At 41.9% G+C, this 16,555-nt stretch overlaps 2 protein-coding genes across 2 annotated transcripts; both read left to right on the top strand.

Moving 5' to 3' along the window:
• Positions 1-1,347: 1,347 nt before the first annotated feature.
• Positions 1,348-10,101, top strand: LOC120037300 (zinc finger protein 3-like). The gene is made up of 2 exons (XM_038983465.1): positions 1,348-1,561; positions 8,266-10,101. The coding sequence occupies exons 1-2, from the start codon at positions 1,390-1,392 to the stop codon at positions 8,784-8,786; spliced, it is 693 nt and encodes a 230-aa protein (XP_038839393.1). The 5' UTR covers positions 1,348-1,389; the 3' UTR covers positions 8,787-10,101.
• A 1,915-nt stretch (positions 10,102-12,016) lies between these two features.
• LOC120037299 (zinc finger protein 189-like) lies at positions 12,017-15,261 on the top strand. The gene is made up of 2 exons (XM_038983464.1): positions 12,017-12,746; positions 14,473-15,261. The coding sequence occupies exons 1-2, from the start codon at positions 12,263-12,265 to the stop codon at positions 15,237-15,239; spliced, it is 1,251 nt and encodes a 416-aa protein (XP_038839392.1). The 5' UTR covers positions 12,017-12,262; the 3' UTR covers positions 15,240-15,261.
• Positions 15,262-16,555: the final 1,294 nt, after the last annotated feature.

The raw sequence follows: 16,555 nt of genomic DNA, 5'->3' as shown, positions 1-16,555 counted from the left end.
CTACCCACACACTGACTAGACTAGACTCTACCCACACACTGACTAGACTCTACCCACACACTGACTAGACTCTACCCACACACTGACTAGACTCTACCCACACACTGACTGGACTCTACCCACACACTGACTAGACTCTACCCACACATTCACTGACTAGACTACCCACACACTGACTGGACTCTACCAACACACTCACTAGACTCTAGCCACACACTCACTAGACTAGACTCTACCAACACACTGACTAGACTAGACTCTACCCACACACTCACTAGACTAGACTCTACCCACACACTGACTGGACTCTATCGTGTGTTCTCTTAACTTACTTCTTACAGCTCTGTAAGAAGAGAAAAGTTGTTTTGAAATGACTTGTGACATTATTTGCCAGATTAAACAATGTCGTGAATACTTTTCCTAAACTGCGTTACACTTTCCAGTCAGCAGATGGCGGTGTGCGTCTTTCAAGTGAAGCTTCAGGCGTGACGTATAATCCAGTGGACGGGACCGGATAACAACAATACGGTTAATGATTCAACCACATCCGTAGCTCCCTAGCAACATAAAACCAAAACATTGGAGCGCTTTGGACCATTACGTGTGTATAGACATCAGTGTTTTAAACACGCTGTCTGCGTATAAAGTTACTCCATTTTGTACTGACGCTGTTAGTCAGCTAGCTGGTTAAAATAGCCGAGCACTAGGCTAGTCGATAATGCGAATTAGCTAACATCTCAGGACATGAACTCACTAAATGACTCCCACCCTGCTAAAGAAGAAGCGCATGGCCTGAACATTGTCGTGATAGAGGAAGAGGAGGAAAAAGAAGCGTTCGGACTGAAAGAAGAGGAGAAGGCTATCACATTGAAAGAAGAAGATGATAATGTCACGGTAGAAGAAGGTTCTGGAGTAAATGAGGCGATGTATGCGACAATGACAGAAGTGGAGATAGAAGAGGACTCCGTTTTTAGAGTGAAGGAGGAGATGTATGTGACAATGACAGAAGTGGAGATAGAAGAGGACTCCGTTTTTAGAGTGAAGGAGGAGATGTATGTGACAATGACAGAAGTGGAGATAGAAGAGGACTCCGTTTTTAGAGTGAAGGAGGAGATGTATGTTACAACGACAGAAGTGGAGATAGAAGAGGACTCCGTTTTTAGAGTGAAGGAGGAGATGTCTGTCACAGTGAAAGGAGAGGAAGAAGGTTTCAGGGTGAAAGAGGAGGAGAAGGACATGACTGTCACAGTGAAAGAGGAGGAGAAGTACATGACTGTCACAGTGAAAGAGGAGGAAGAAGGTTTCAGGGTGAAAGAGGAGGAGAAGGACATGACTGTCACAGTGAAAGAGGAGGAAGAAGGTTTCAGGGTGAAAGAGGAGGAGAAGGACATGACTGTCACAGTGAAAGAGGAGGAAGAAGGTTTCAGGTTGAAAGAGGATGTTTTAGTGAAGGAAGAAGAGGATGTTTTTGGTGTGAAAGAGGAGGAAGAAGCTTTGAGAGTGAAAGATGAGGGGGATGATGATGAAGAGGAGGGGGAGACTGGAGATCTGATTAACACCAGTGAGTACTGTCTTAAAAACAGGGACACAAACTATGTAGTTGTTGAACTAATGTGTTTTTTTAAGGGGCATTATACTGAAGTTCTGCACTTGAATATGTTGTTCAGTACTGTAGGAATTGTTGAAGCTATAAAGACTGGGGGTGCACCAACAAAAGGTTAACAACGGATCAAATGCTTCCCTCGTAGCCTGGTATTGGACTATAGGAGTAGCCTGGTATTGGACTATAGGAGTAGCCTGGTATTGGACTATAGGAGTCCAACGTTACTCCTTAGGCCAAGGACCTAACATGTTCTGTTTGAAGGGGGATTGGCTCTGGAAGCCAACACAGCCAAGTACTCCAGTATTTATTTAGATTCCAGTTGTAAATCGATTCCAGTTGTAAATCGATTCCAGTTGTAAATCGATTCCAGTTGTAATTCGATTCCAGTTGTAAATCGATTCCAGTTGTAAATCGATTCCAGTTGCGGTACGGTTCTGGAAACCTGAATCTCTCTTCTTTCATATCACATCAAAAATAATTTCACAAATTCAAAATGACTGTACAGCAGTGGAGGCTGCTGATGGGAGGACGATGGCTGGAATGGAGTCAATGGAGCGGTATCAACCACATGGAAAGTGCTCATAGTGTCTCCTGTTACTGTCCTCTCTTCCACTGACTGTTATGTTCAGCTCATAGTGTCTCCTGTTACTGTCCTCTCTTCCACTGACTGTTATGTTCAGCTCATAGTGTCTCCTGTTACTGTCCTCCCTTCCACTGACTGTTATGTTCAGCTCATAGTGTCTCCTGCTACTGTCCTCTCTTCCACTGACTGTTATGTTCAGCTCATAGTGTCTCCTGTTACTGTCCTCTCTTCCACTGACTGTTATGTTCAGCTCATAGTGTCTCCTGTTACTGTCCTCTCTTCCACTGACTTATGTTCAGCTCATAGTGTCTCCTGTTACTGTCCTCCCTTCCACTGACTGTTATGTTCAGCTCATAGTGTCTCCTGTTACTGTCCTCTCTTCCACTGACTGTTATGTTCAGCTCATAGTGTCTCCTGTTACTGTCCTCCCTTCCACTGACTGTTATGTTCAGCTCATAGTGTCTCCTGTTACTGTCCTCTCTTCCACTGACTGTTATGTTCAGCTCATAGTGTCTCCTGCTACTGTCCTCTCTTCCACTGACATACTGTTATGTTCAGCTCATAGTGTCTCCTGTTACTGTCCTCCCTTCCACTGACTGTTATGTTCAGCTCATAGTGTCTCCTGCTACTGTCCTCTCTTCCACTGACATACTGTTATGTTCAGCTCATAGTGTCTCCTGTTACTGTCCTCTCTTCCACTGACATACTGTTATGTTCAGCTCATAGTGTCTCCTGTTACTATCCTCTCTTCCACTGACATACTGTTATGTTCAGCTCATAGTGTCTCCTGTTACTGTCCTCTCTTCCACTGACATACTGTTATGTTCAGCTCATAGTGTCTCCTGTTACTGTCCTCTCTTCCACTGACTGTTATGTTCAGCTCATAGTGTCTCCTGCTACTGTCCTCTCTTCCACTGACATACTGTTATGTTCAGCTCATAGTGTCTCCTGTTACTGTCCTCTCTTCCACTGACTGTTATGTTCAGCTCATAGTGTCTCCTGTTACTGTCCTCCCTTCCACTGACTGTTATGTTCAGCTCATAGTGTCTCCTGTTACTGTCCTCTCTTCCACTGACTGTTATGTTCAGCTCACAGTGTCTCCTGTTACTGTCCTCTCTTCCACTGACTGTTATGTTCAGCTCATAGTGTCTCCTGTTACTGTCCTCTCTTCCACTGACTGTTATGTTCAGCTCATAGTGTCTCCTGTTACTGTCCTCTCTTCCACTGACTGTTATGTTCAGCTCATAGTGTCTCCTGTTACTGTCCTCCCTTCCACTGACTGTTATGTTCAGCTCATAGTGTCTCCTGTTACTGTCCTCTCTTCCACTGACTGTTATGTTCAGCTCATAGTGTCTCCTGTTACTGTCCTCTCTTCCACTGACTGTTATGTTCAGCTCATAGTGTCTCCTGCTACTGTCCTCTCTTCCACTGACTGTTATGTTCAGCTCATAGTGTCTCCTGTTACTGTCCTCTCTTCCACTGACTGTTATGTTCAGCTCATAGTGTCTCCTGTTACTGTCCTCTCTTCCACTGACTGTTATGTTCAGCTCATAGTGTCTCCTGTTACTGTCCTCTCTTCCACTGACTGTTATGTTCAGCTCATAGTGTCTCCTGTTACTGTCCTCTCTTCCACTGACTGTTATGTTCAGCTCATAGTGTCTCCTGTTACTGTCCTCTCTTCCACTGACTGTTATGTTCAGCTCATAGTGTCTCCTGTTACTGTCCTCTCTTCCACTGACTGTTATGTTCAGCTCATAGTGTCTCCTGTTACTGTCCTCTCTTCCACTGACTGTTATGTTCAGCTCATAGTGTCTCCTGTTACTGTCCTCTCTTCCACTGACTGTTATGTTCAGCTCATAGTGTCTCCTGTTACTGTCCTCTCTTCCACTGACTGTTATGTTCAGCTCATAGTGTCTCCTGTTACTGTCCTCTCTTCCACTGACTGTTATGTTCAGCTCATAGTGTCTCCTGTTACTGTCCTCTCTTCCACTGACTGTTATGTTCAGCTCATAGTGTCTCCTGTTACTGTCCTCTCTTCCACTGACTGTTATGTTCAGCTCATAGTGTCTCCTGTTACTGTCCTCTCTTCCACTGACTGTTATGTTCAGCTCATAGTGTCTCCTGTTACTGTCCTCTCTTCCACTGACTGTTATGTTCAGCTCATAGTGTCTCCTGTTACTGTCCTCTCTTCCACTGACTGTTATGTTCAGCTCATAGTGTCTCCTGTTACTGTCCTCTCTTCCACTGACTGTTATGTTCAGCTCATAGTGTCTCCTGTTACTGTCCTCTCTTCCACTGACTGTTATGTTCAGCTCATAGTGTCTCCTGTTACTGTCCTCTCTTCCTCTGACTGTTATGTTCAGCTCATAGTGTCTCCTGTTACTGTCCTCTCTTCCACTGACATACTGTTATGTTCAGCTCATAGTGTCTCCTGTTACTGTCCTCTCTTCCACTGACATACTGTTATGTTCAGCTCATAGTGTCTCCTGTTACTGTCCTCTCTTCCACTGACTGTTATGTTCAGCTCATAGTGTCTCCTGTTACTGTCCTCTCTTCTACTGACATACTGTTATGTTCAGCTCATAGTGTCTCCTGTTACTGTCCTCTCTTCTACTGACATACTGTTATGTTCAGCTCATAGTGTCTCCTGTTACTGTCCTCTCTTCCACTGACTGTTATGTTCAGCTCATAGTGTCTCCTGTTACTGTCCTCTCTTCCACTGACATACTGTTATGTTCAGCTCATAGTGTCTCCTGTTACTGTCCTCTCTTCCACTGACATACTGTTATGTTCAGCTCATAGTGTCTCCTGTTACTGTCCTCTCTTCTACTGACATACTGTTATGTTCAGCTCATAGTGTCTCCTGTTACTGTCCTCTCTTCTACTGACATACTGTTATGTTCAGCTCATAGTGTCTCCTGTTACTGTCCTCTCTTCCACTGACTGTTATGTTCAGCTCATAGTGTCTCCTGTTACTGTCCTCTCTTCCACTGACATACTGTTATGTTCAGCTCATAGTGTCTCCTGTTACTGTCCTCTCTTCCACTGACATACTGTTATGTTCAGCTCATAGTGTCTCCTGTTACTGTCCTCTCTTCCACTGACATACTGTTATGTTCAGCTCATAGTGTCTCCTGTTACTGTCCTCTCTTCTACTGACATACTGTTATGTTCAGCTCATAGTGTCTCCTGTTACTGTCCTCTCTTCCACTGACTGTTATGTTCAGCTCATAGTGTCTCCTGTTACTGTCCTCTCTTCCACTGACTGTTATGTTCAGCTCATAGTGTCTCCTGTTACTGTCCTCTCTTCCACTGACTGTTATGTTCAGCTCATAGTGTCTCCTGTTACTGTCCTCTCTTCCACTGACTGTTATGTTCAGCTCATAGTGTCTCCTGTTACTGTCCTCTCTTCCACTGACTGTTATGTTCAGCTCATAGTGTCTCCTGTTACTGTCCTCTCTTCCACTGACTGTTATGTTCAGCTCATAGTGTCTCCTGTTACTGTCCTCCCTTCCACTGACTGTTATGTTCAGCTCATAGTGTCTCCTGTTACTGTCCTCTCTTCCAGTGACTGTTATGTTCAGCTCATAGTGTCTCATGTTACTGTCCTCTCTTCCACTGACTGTTATGTTCAGCTCATAGTGTCTCCAGTTACTGTCCTCTCTTCCACTGACTGTTATGTTCAGCTCATAGTGTCTCCTGTTACTGTCCTCTCTTCCACTGACATACTGTTATGTTCAGCTCATAGTGTCTCCTGTTACTATCCTCTCTTCCACTGACTGTTATGTTCAGCTCATAGTGTCTCCTGTTACTGTCCTCTCTTCCACTGACGTACTGTTATGTTCAGCTCATAGTGTCTCCTGTTACTGTCCTCTCTTCCACTGACTGTTATGTTCAGCTCATAGTGTCTCCTGTTACTGTCCTCTCTTCCACTGACTGTTATGTTCAGCTCATAGTGTCTCCAGTTACTGTCCTCTCTTCCACTGACATACTGTTATGTTCAGCTCATAGTGTCTCCTGTTACTGTCCTCCCTTCCACTGACTGTTATGTTCAGCTCATAGTGTCTCCTGTTACTGTCCTCTCTTCCACTGACTGTTATGTTCAGCTCATAGTGTCTCCTGTTACTGTCCTCCCTCCCTTCCACTGACTGTTATGTTCAGCTCATAGTGTCTCCTGCTACTGTCCTCTCTTCCACTGACTGTTATGTTCAGCTCATAGTGTCTCCTGTTACTGTCCTCTCTTCCACTGACTGTTATGTTCAGCTCATAGCTGTTTTCTTAGTCTTTCTGTTGTCTGGTTGTCAAAACAAGAGTGTTAAAACAGTCTTAGTCTAGACAACCTCTCTCCATTTCTCTCTGTCTGCCTCTCCCTTTCTCTGTGTCTGCCCCTCCCCCTCTCTCTTTTTCTCTCTGTCTGCCCCTCCCCCTCTCTCCCTTTCTCTCTGTCTGCCTCTCTCTCTCTCTCCCTTTCTCTCTGTCTGCCCCTCCCCCTCTCTCCCTTTCTCTCTGTCTGCCTCTCTCTCTCTCCTTTTCACTCTGTTAAATCAGTCTGAACAACCCCTCTCTCTCTCTCTCCCTTTCTCTCTCTCTGTCTGCCTCTCTCTCTCTCCCTTTCTCTCTGTTAAAACAGTCTGGACAACCCCTCCCTCTCTCTCTGTCTGCCTCTCCCTCTCTCTCCCTTTCTCTCTGTCTGCCCCTCTCTCTCTCCTTTTCACTCTGTTAAAACAGTCTGGACAACCCCTCCCTCGCTCTCTGTCTGCCTCTCTCGCTCTTGGTACAGTGGTTTGTGAAAGTATTCACCCCCCTTGGCATTTTTCTGATTTTGTTGCCTTACAACCTGGAATTAAAATAGATTTTGGGGGGGTTTGTATCATTTGATTTACACAACATGCATACCACTTTGAAGATGAAAAATATTTTTTCTTGTGAAACAAACAAGAAATAAGACAAAAAAGCTAAGAACTTGAGCATGCATAACTATTCACCCCCCCAAAATCAAAATTCACCTCCCCCCATGCTTCACTGTGGGGATGGTGTTCTCGGGGTGATGAGAGGTGTTGGGTTTGCGCCAGACATAGTGTTTTCCTTGATGGCCCTTTAGCTAAATTTTTGTCTCATCTGACCAGAATACTTTCTTCTATATGTTTGAGGAGTCTCCCACATGCCTTTTGGTGAACACCAAACATGCTTGCTTATTTTATTCTTTAAGCAATGGATTTTTTTCTGCCCACTCTTCCGTAAAGCCCAGCTCTGTGGAGTGTATGGCTTAAAGTGGTCCTATGGACAGATATTCCAATCTCCGCTGTGGAGCTTTGCAGCTCCTTCAGGGTTATCTTTGGCCTCTTTGTTGCCTCTCTGATTAATTCCCTCCTTGCCTGGTCTGTGAGTTTTGATGGGCGGCCCTCTCTTGGCAGGTTTGTTCTGGTGCCATATTCATTCCATTTTTAATAATGGATTTAATGGTGCTCCGTGGGATGTTCAAAGTTTCTGATATTTTTTTATAACCCAACCCTGATCTGTACTTCTTCACAACTTTGTCCCTGACCTGTTTGGAGAGCTCCTTGGTCTTCATGGTGCCGCTTGCTTAGTGGTGTTGTAGACTCTGGGGCTTTTCAGAACAGGTATATATATATATATACTGATATCATGTGACACTTAGATTGCACACATGTGAACTTTATTTAACTAATTATGTGACTTCTAAAGGTAGTTGGTTGCACCAAATCTTATTTAGTGGCTTCATAGCAAAGGGGGTGAATATATATGCACGCAACACTTATCCGTTTTAGATTTTTTTATAATTTTTTGAAATAAATACTTTTTTTCATTTCACTTCACCAATTTGAACTATTTTGTGTATGTCCATTACATGAAATCCAAATAAATATCCATTTAAATTACAGGTTGTAATGCAACAAAATAGGAAAAACGCCAAGGGGGATGAATACTTTTGCAAGGCACTGTATATGGTATACCGCCAAAGTCTAGTGGGGATTAAACCTCATCGGAATACAGTTTGATCAAGTGGAGGTTTTATTCATGTCTCTGTTTAACCAATTACTCTTTTTGTCTTTGGCAGAAGAGAGACCAGACTCTCACTCTGATAGCAGGAAGAGTCCTTCGGGGGAACCAGATCCAGAGACACCCAAACCAGCAAGACCACACCACTGCTCCCAGTGTGGAAAGAGTTTTACCCGGTTATGGGACCGGAAAATACATGAGAGAATACACTCTGGAGTGAAGCCTTACCACTGCTCAGACTGTGGAAAGAGATTTACCCAGCTAGGGCACCTGAAAGAACATAAGAGAACACACACTGGTGAGAAGCCCTACCAATGCTCCCAGTGCGGAAAGAGTTTTAACCAGTTAGGGGCCCTGAAAACGCATGAGAGAATACACACAGGAGAAAAGCCCTACCAATGCTCCCAATGTGAAAAGAGATTTACCCAGTTAGGTACCCTGAAAGAGCATGAATTAAAACACACAAAGATACAGGAGAAGACCTACCACTGTTCTCATTGCGGAAAGACATTTTCCCAGTCAGAGGACCTGAAATCACATGAGAGAATAGCGAGGCTGTGTTCCGACTTATGTTTTTGACTGAGAATTTGTGTCTTTGTTCATGCTAGACGCTGTTCATCACATTTGCCGCCAGCCTAAAACCGCCTGCTTTTTTCCCTAGCCACCGTGCTTCTACACCTGCATTGCTTGCTGTTTGGGGTTTTAGGCTGGGTTTCTGTACAGCACTTTGAGATATTAGCTGATGTACGAAAGGCTATATAAATAATTTGATTTGATTTGATTTGCTGACTGATAATAGAAGAACGCTCGTGGACCTTGTTCCCGTTGGGACGTAGACAGTTTTCTGAAGACAAATGAACGTCAGTCAAAAGTATTTTATAGTTCTTCCAGAGGAGGCGGTAACTGTCAGTGTACTTGACCTCTGATTTGTCGAGCTTCGGGTCAGTCATTCCCACTTCAGTCCATGTGTGAAAGAAGGTGTGGTTGGTTGCATTTTACAAAGCCCCTAATCTATTTTCCACTAATTGGTCTTATGACCAATCACATCAGATATTTCTTTTCAGAGCTGATCTAAGTGGTCAAAATAATCAAAATTTTGTGGATTTTTTTAAAATTTAGAATTCTGTTTAAACGCAGCCATTGAGTAAGATTCTGTTCATAAATAATTATATCCATAACTTTCTGTACCTTCTTTGTGCAGAAATAAAACCTATTTCAATGTTCATGTAATTTCCTTGGGGTTCCATAGGTACCATATTTGACATGGTAATAACCTCATATTTATCATTGCTGGGGAGTATCTGAAATTCATTACACAGAGCATAGTGAAAGGCATAACTACACAATCATTCATTTGTTACATTCGATATCCGAAATACTCTGTCACTGTGTGTCCTTTGGTAAAATATGATTTATCAGATTATTGGTTAATTAGCAGTCTGGTGGTCCCTTGGGCTTGTAAGTAAGCATTTCACTGTAAGGTTTACACCTGTTGTATTCGGCGCATGTGACAAATACGATTTGATTTGAGTAAATCCAGGACCTCTGCAACGTCTCTTTGTTGTGCAAACGTTTAAGATTAACATAAAAAAATGTTTTATTTTGTTTTGACTGTGATACAAGTATAAACTCTGACCTTTAATAACACAGAACACATGATCTCATGATCGCTCTCCCAAAGCGTCTTACTACAGTAAAGCTATCAATTCTTCCACGCAAGTGGGGACACTTCAGGCTGAAAAGTGAGTTTCACACATTCCCCATGTGAAAAAGAACATGTCATGGAAATGTATAGAAAAGTTATTTGGTTGATTTATGATTAGAGGGAAAAGAAATATAGAATTACATACACACAAAAAGCTTATTTCTCTCACATTTTGTGCACAAATTTTGTTTACATCCCTGTTAGTGAGCATTTTTTCCTTTGCCAAGATAATCCATCCACCTGACAAGTGTGTCATATCAAGAAGCTGATTAAACTGGTGCAGCTTGTGCTGGGGACAATACAGGGCCACTCTAAAATGTGCAGTTTTGTCACACAACACAATGCCACAGATGTCTCAAGTTTTGAGGGAGCACGCAATTGGCATGCGGACTGCAGGAATGTCCACCAGAGCTGTTGCCAGATAATTGAATGTTCATTTTTCTACCATAAGCCGCCTCCAATGTTGTTTTAGAGAATTTGTCCGTATGTCCAACTGGCCAAACAACCGCAGACCACGTGCCAGCCCAGGACCTCCACATCCGGCTTCGTCACCTGCGGGATCGTCTGAGACCAGCCACCTGGACAGCTGATGAAACTGAGGAGTATTTCTGTCTGTAATAAAGCCCTTTTGTGGGGAAAAACTCATTCCGATTGGCTGGGCCTGGCTGGGCCTCCCTGTCCACCCATGGTTGCACCCATGCCCATAGATTAGGCCCTAATAAATGTATTTCAACTGACTAAGTTCCTTATCTGAACTGTAACTAAGTAAAATAGTTGAAATTGTTGCATATTGCATTTATATTTTTGTTCCGTATAGATAGACAGGGCATCATTGTATCTGTCTCATAAAGGCGTCTGTGAGAGCATATGGCCAGAGCCATGGAGGCCATCTCCGTTTTGAATTAGTTGGTCTTCCACTACTTCTATGAGTTGGTAAACAAACTGAAAGGGTGCATACTGCCCCCTAGAGGGTTTGAACAGGTACACTGGCAGTAAGTAAGTATAATTAATTGGCTTAACCCTCTTGATGACCTGGATGGAATCATGTGATCCTTCCTTAACCAATAGGAAGTCCCATCCAGTTGACTACTTCAAAATGGTGAAAGTCCTCAATGACAATGGTGCTGCCCATGCTAAAACAGACTATCTCTATGAGAATAGCCCATGCTAAAACAGACTATGAGAATAGCCCATGCTAAAACAGACATTTTGGCCACTAGAGTCCTCTATCTATCTCTATGAGAATAGTCCATGCTAAAACAGACTATGAGAATAGCCCATGCTAAAACAGACTTTTCGCCACTAGAGTCCTCTATCTATCTCTATGAGAATAGCCCATGCTAAAACAGACTTTTCGCCACTAGAGTCCTCTATCTATCTCTATGAGAATAGCATTGAGGGTTGTGGGTAAGATTGACACCGCGACACTAATTAGGACAGGGAATTGGAGCAACAACAGCCTCTCATCTTATCAATGGAAGGTGTATGGAACTAAACCTGTATTTGGCGTTCCATGAAGTGTCTTAGAATTTAGGAAGCAACCTTTAGCCAATAGTTTGAGTATAAACCCTTCAATGTTGTCAATGATATTTTCAAAATGTAAAATGAAAAAACAGCTGAATAGAATTAGCATTTTGTTGATTCTAACATTCAAATCTCTTGAATTTGATTTTGCAAATTAATTTGATATGATATATGATTTGGATTTTGCAAAATGTATTGGATTTGATATATATATATATATATATATACACCTTGAGAACTCTTAATTTTAAGTTGTTTCAATTGCTTCATTTGTGCAGTGGTCATCAAGCTAAAGGTGTATGAAAATGTGATGCCTTTGCTATTTTTATCTGAGTTAAAAAATTAAAAAATGAATCTATAAGAAATTGCCTTAAAGTATATTTTAAATTATCACTCGTGAAAATTCTGAACTAATCATTCAACACAGTTTCCTTTGTATGTCTTTATTTAAAATATTATTTAATGAATACAATTCAAATAAACATTTTCTTCAACTGCGTAACCAACTCCAGTTAGCGGATGGTGATATCCGCCTTTAATGAGATGTCGCTAATGTGACGTATAATCTAGTGGACGGGACCGGACGGGACGCTTCTTCAACAACATGGCTACTGATTCAACCACCTCGGCAGCCTGCATAAAAGCGATACATTAAATCGTTTCAGTTAGTTTCAGTTAGTTTAAAACACATTTATGTCGTATCTAGTTACCCTTAATTTCTATATTTATGTTTTTGTTAGCCATCTAGATGGGTGGTTAAATTAGCAGTAGCCTAGAAGCTAATGAATGATAGCTAGCTAACGTTACCTCGCTAACATCCTCGACCATGAGCTCACCAAGCTACTCCCCACCTGCTAAAGAAGAGGAGAGCTGCTGGACGGAGAAAGAAGCCCCGGTGAAAGAGGAAGAGGAGGCTGTCACCGTTAAACAAGAAGTAGAGGGTGAAGCTGTTACAGTGAAACAAGACGTAGAGGGTGAAGCTGTTACAGTTAAACAAGACGTAGAGGGTGAAGCTGTTACAGTTAAACAAGACGTAGAGGGTGAAGCTGTTGCAGTGAAAGAGGAAGAAGAGGGTGAAGCTGTTACAGTTAAACTAGAGGAAGAAGCTTTCATAGTAAAAGAGGAGGTGGATGTTACTGTGGAGGAAGAGAAACAAGACGGTGCCGCTTTGGGAGTGAAAGAGGAGGAATTGACTGTCACGGTGAAAGAAGAAGATATTTTCAGAGTAAAAGAGGAGGATGCCGTCTTTGGAGTGAAGGAGGAGGGGGAGGAGGAGGAAAAAGAAGAGATCGGAGATGTAATTAACACCAGTGAGTACCGTCTCAAAAACAGAAGTAAAGACTATGCAGCTGTTAAAGTATTGTTTTACTGAAGTTATATACTTGAATGTGTTGTTCTGTACTGTGGAAATGGTTACAGCTACACTGTCAGATAGGGAACACCATCAAACAGAGGGCCGTTAACAATGCATCCTATGACATTGATCAAAATACTGTAGTCCTCATCATCTATTATTATAGAGCTCTGCTCAGCCTGTAAACATGACATTATCTATTATTATAGAGCTCTGCTCAGCCTGTAACCATGACATTATCCATTATTATAGAGCTCTGCTCAGCCTGTAAACATGACATTATCTATTACTATAGTGCTCAGCCTGTAGACATGACATTATCTATTACTATATAGCTCTGCTCAGCCTATAAACATGACTATCTATTATTATCGAGCTCTGCTCAGCCTTAAAACATGACATTATCTATTATTATAGAGCTCTGTTCAGCCTATAAACATGACATTATCTATTATTATAGAGCTCTGCTCAGCCTAAAAATATGACATAATATATTATTATAGAGCTCTGTTCAGCCTGTAACCTTGACATTATCTATTATTATAGAGCTCTGCTCAGCCTAAAAATATGACATTATCTATTATTATAGAGCTCTGTTCAACCTGTAACCTTGACATTATCTATTATTATAGAGCTCTGCTCAGCCTATAAACATGACATGATCTATTATTATAGTGCTCAGCCTTAAAACATGACATTATCTATTATTATATAGCTTTGCTCAGCCTGTAGCCATGACATTATCTATTGTTATAGAGCTCTGCTCAGCCATAAAACATGACATTATCTATTATTATAGTGCTCAGCCTTAAAACATGACATTATCTATTATTATAGAGTTCTGCTCAGCCTAAAGACATGACATGATCTATTATTATAGAGCTCTGCTCAGCCTAAAGACATGACATGATCTATTATTATAGAGCTCTGCTCAGCCTATAAACATGACATTATCTATTATTATAGAGCTCTGTTCAGCCTATAAACATGACATTATCTATTATTATAGAGCTCTGCTCAGCCTAAAAACATGACATTATCTATTATTATAGTGCTCAGCCTAAAAACATGACATTATCTATTATTATATAGCTCTGCTCAGCCTGTAGCCATGACATTATCTATTGTTATAGAGCTCTGCTCAGCCATAAAACATGACATTATCTATTATTATAGTGCTCAGCCTATAACCATGACATGATCTATTATTATAGAGCTCTGATGAGCCTGAAGACATTACATTATCTATTACTATAGAGCTCTGCTCAGCCTATGAACATGACATTATCTATTACTATAGAGCTCTGCTCAGCCTGTAAACATGACATTATCTATTACTATAGAGCTCTGCTCAGCCTGTAAACACGACATTATCTATTACTATAGAGCTCTGCTCAGCCTGTAAACATGACATTATCTATTACTATAGAGCTCTGCTCAGCCTGTAAACACGACATTATCTATTACTATAGAGCTCTGCTCAGCCTGTGAACATGACATTCCATGAAAGCAGATTAGATTTGAAGCTCTACATTATTATTATTGTTATAGCAGCCACCAAGTTTTTCTTTAAATGAGGATACATTTCTGGATTAAACCTCATAGGTAGACAGTTTTATCATGTGCTGGTTTCATTCTGGTCTCTGATTAGTAGTTAATGAAATACTATTTTTTGTCTTTAGCAGGAGCAAGACCAGACACTCACTCTGACAGCAGGAAGAGTCCTTCAGTGGAACCAGACCCAGAGACGTCCAAACCAGCGAGACGACACCACTGCTCCCAGTGTGGAAAAAGTTTTACTAAGTTACGGAATCTAAAAGAGCATGAGAGGACACACACAGGAGAAAAGCCGTTCCAATGTTCCCAGTGTGGAAAGAGTTTTACCGTGTTAACTAACCTGAAAAGGCATGAGAGAATACACACTGGAGAAAAGCCTTACCAATGTTCCCAATGTGAAAAGAGTTTTACCGTGTTAGTTAACCTGAAAAGGCATGAGAGAATACACACAGGAGAAAAGCCTTACCAATGTTCTCAGTGTGGCAAGAGTTTTACCCAGTTAAGGTCCCTGAAAAGGCATGAGAGAGTACACTCTGGAGAGAAGCCTTATCACTGTTCCCATTGTGAAATGAGTTTTAGGTCGTCTGCAAACATGAAGGAGCATGAGAGGACACACACAGGAGAAAAGCCTTTCCAATGCTCACATTGTGGAAAGAGTTTTACCCATCTAGTGAGCCTGAAAAGACATGAGAGAATGCACACGGGAGAAATGCCCTACCAATGCTCCCATTGTGGAAAGAGTTTTTCCCAATCAGCAAAACTGAAAAGACATAAGAGAATGCACACAGGAGAGAAGCCTTTCAAATGCTCCCATTGTGGAAAGAGTTTCAGCCAATCAGGGGGCCTGAAAAAACACGAGATAAAGAAGAAGCTATGTTCTTTATGTTCTTGAGTGAGAATGTGTTTTTGTTAATGACAACTTCAATAAAACCTAATAAAAATATCTTTGTATGTTTTTTTTTTTTTTTTACAATTTCAATACTTGAATTGAATACAGAGTACCTCAGTTTTTATGTATACGTTCTCTGTGGATGGAGTGGAACATTTAAATATAGAGTCCTGGACAGAGTCTTCTCCATCAGTCTCTGTGGATGGAGTGGAACATTTAAATATAGAGTCCTGGACAAAGTCTTGTCCACCAGTCGCTGTGGATGGAGTGGAACATTAAATATAGAGTCCTGGACATTCTTCTCCATCAGTCGCTGTGGATGGAGTGGAACATTAAATATAGAGTCCTGGACAGAGTCTTGTCCATCAGTCGCTGTGGATGGAGTAGAACAAACACAGCTCCTTGATATGTTGTCTGAGCTCCTCTTCAGCTGTGATGTAATAGTTATATTATGTACATTAAACTAGACTTGGGTTTCACAGTTTATCTTTGTCGTAGTGATAAACTTTGCCTCACTGTGGGACGTTGACCAGCTCCATTATTGAAATAGTTAATCGATATCAAAGATGGATTGTTTGAAGAAATTACAAATGCTCTCTAACTTGATTAGAATTTCCACGACACTGCTCGGCCATGAAAACCCATTTCATGAAGCTCACGACGAATAGTTATTGTGCTGATGTTGCTTCCAGAGGCAGTTTGGAACTCGGTAGTGAGTGTTGCAACCGAGGACAGAGGATTTTTAAGGACTACGCGATTCAGCACTCGGCGGTCCCGTTCTGTGAGCTTGTGTGGCCTACCACTTCGTAGCTGAGCCGTTTTTGCTCTTAGACTTTTCCACTTCACAATAACAGTACTTATAGTTGACTGGGGCAGCTCTAGTAGGGCAGAAATTTGACGAACTGACTTGTTGGAAAGGTGGCATCGTATGACGGTGTCACGTTGAAACTCACTGAGCTCTTCAGGAAGGCCATTCTGCCGCCCATGTTTGTCTATGGAGATTGCATAGCTGTGTGCTCGATTTTATATACCTGTGAGAATGTCCTGTGGACAGATGAGAGCAAATTAGAGCTTTTTGGTAAAGCATACCATCTCTGTGTTTACAGAAAATACAGTCAAACACAGAGGAGGTTCAGTGATGTTTTGGAGTTTCTTTTACGGCCTTTACTCCGTCAAAGGTCGTGGGTCTTCCAGCAGGACAACGACCCCAAACACACTTCAAAAAGCACCCAGGAAGGGTTCAAGACAAAACGCTGGACTGTTCTGAAGTGGCCAGCAGTGAGTCCAGATCTAAATCACATTGAAAACTTGTGGAGAGA

This window comes from Salvelinus namaycush, unplaced genomic scaffold (assembly GCF_016432855.1).
Source record: "Salvelinus namaycush isolate Seneca unplaced genomic scaffold, SaNama_1.0 Scaffold169, whole genome shotgun sequence".
NCBI lineage: Eukaryota > Metazoa > Chordata > Actinopteri > Salmoniformes > Salmonidae > Salvelinus > Salvelinus namaycush.
The sequence above is the reverse complement of the archived record's forward strand: the minus strand, read 5'-3'. Positions and strand labels throughout refer to the sequence as shown.

Excerpts from the sequence above, each read along its gene's own strand:
- LOC120037299 (XM_038983464.1), top strand. The coding sequence starts at position 12,263 with ATGAGCTCACCAAGCTACTCCCCACCTGCTAAAGAAGAGGAGAGCTGC. Across the intron at positions 12,747-14,472 it reads CGGAGATGTAATTAACACCA|CAGGAGCAAGACCAGACACT; the intron begins GTGAGTACCGTC and ends TTTTGTCTTTAG.
- LOC120037300 (XM_038983465.1), top strand. The coding sequence starts at position 1,390 with ATGACTGTCACAGTGAAAGAGGAGGAAGAAGGTTTCAGGTTGAAAGAG. Across the intron at positions 1,562-8,265 it reads TGGAGATCTGATTAACACCA|AAGAGAGACCAGACTCTCAC; the intron begins GTGAGTACTGTC and ends TGTCTTTGGCAG.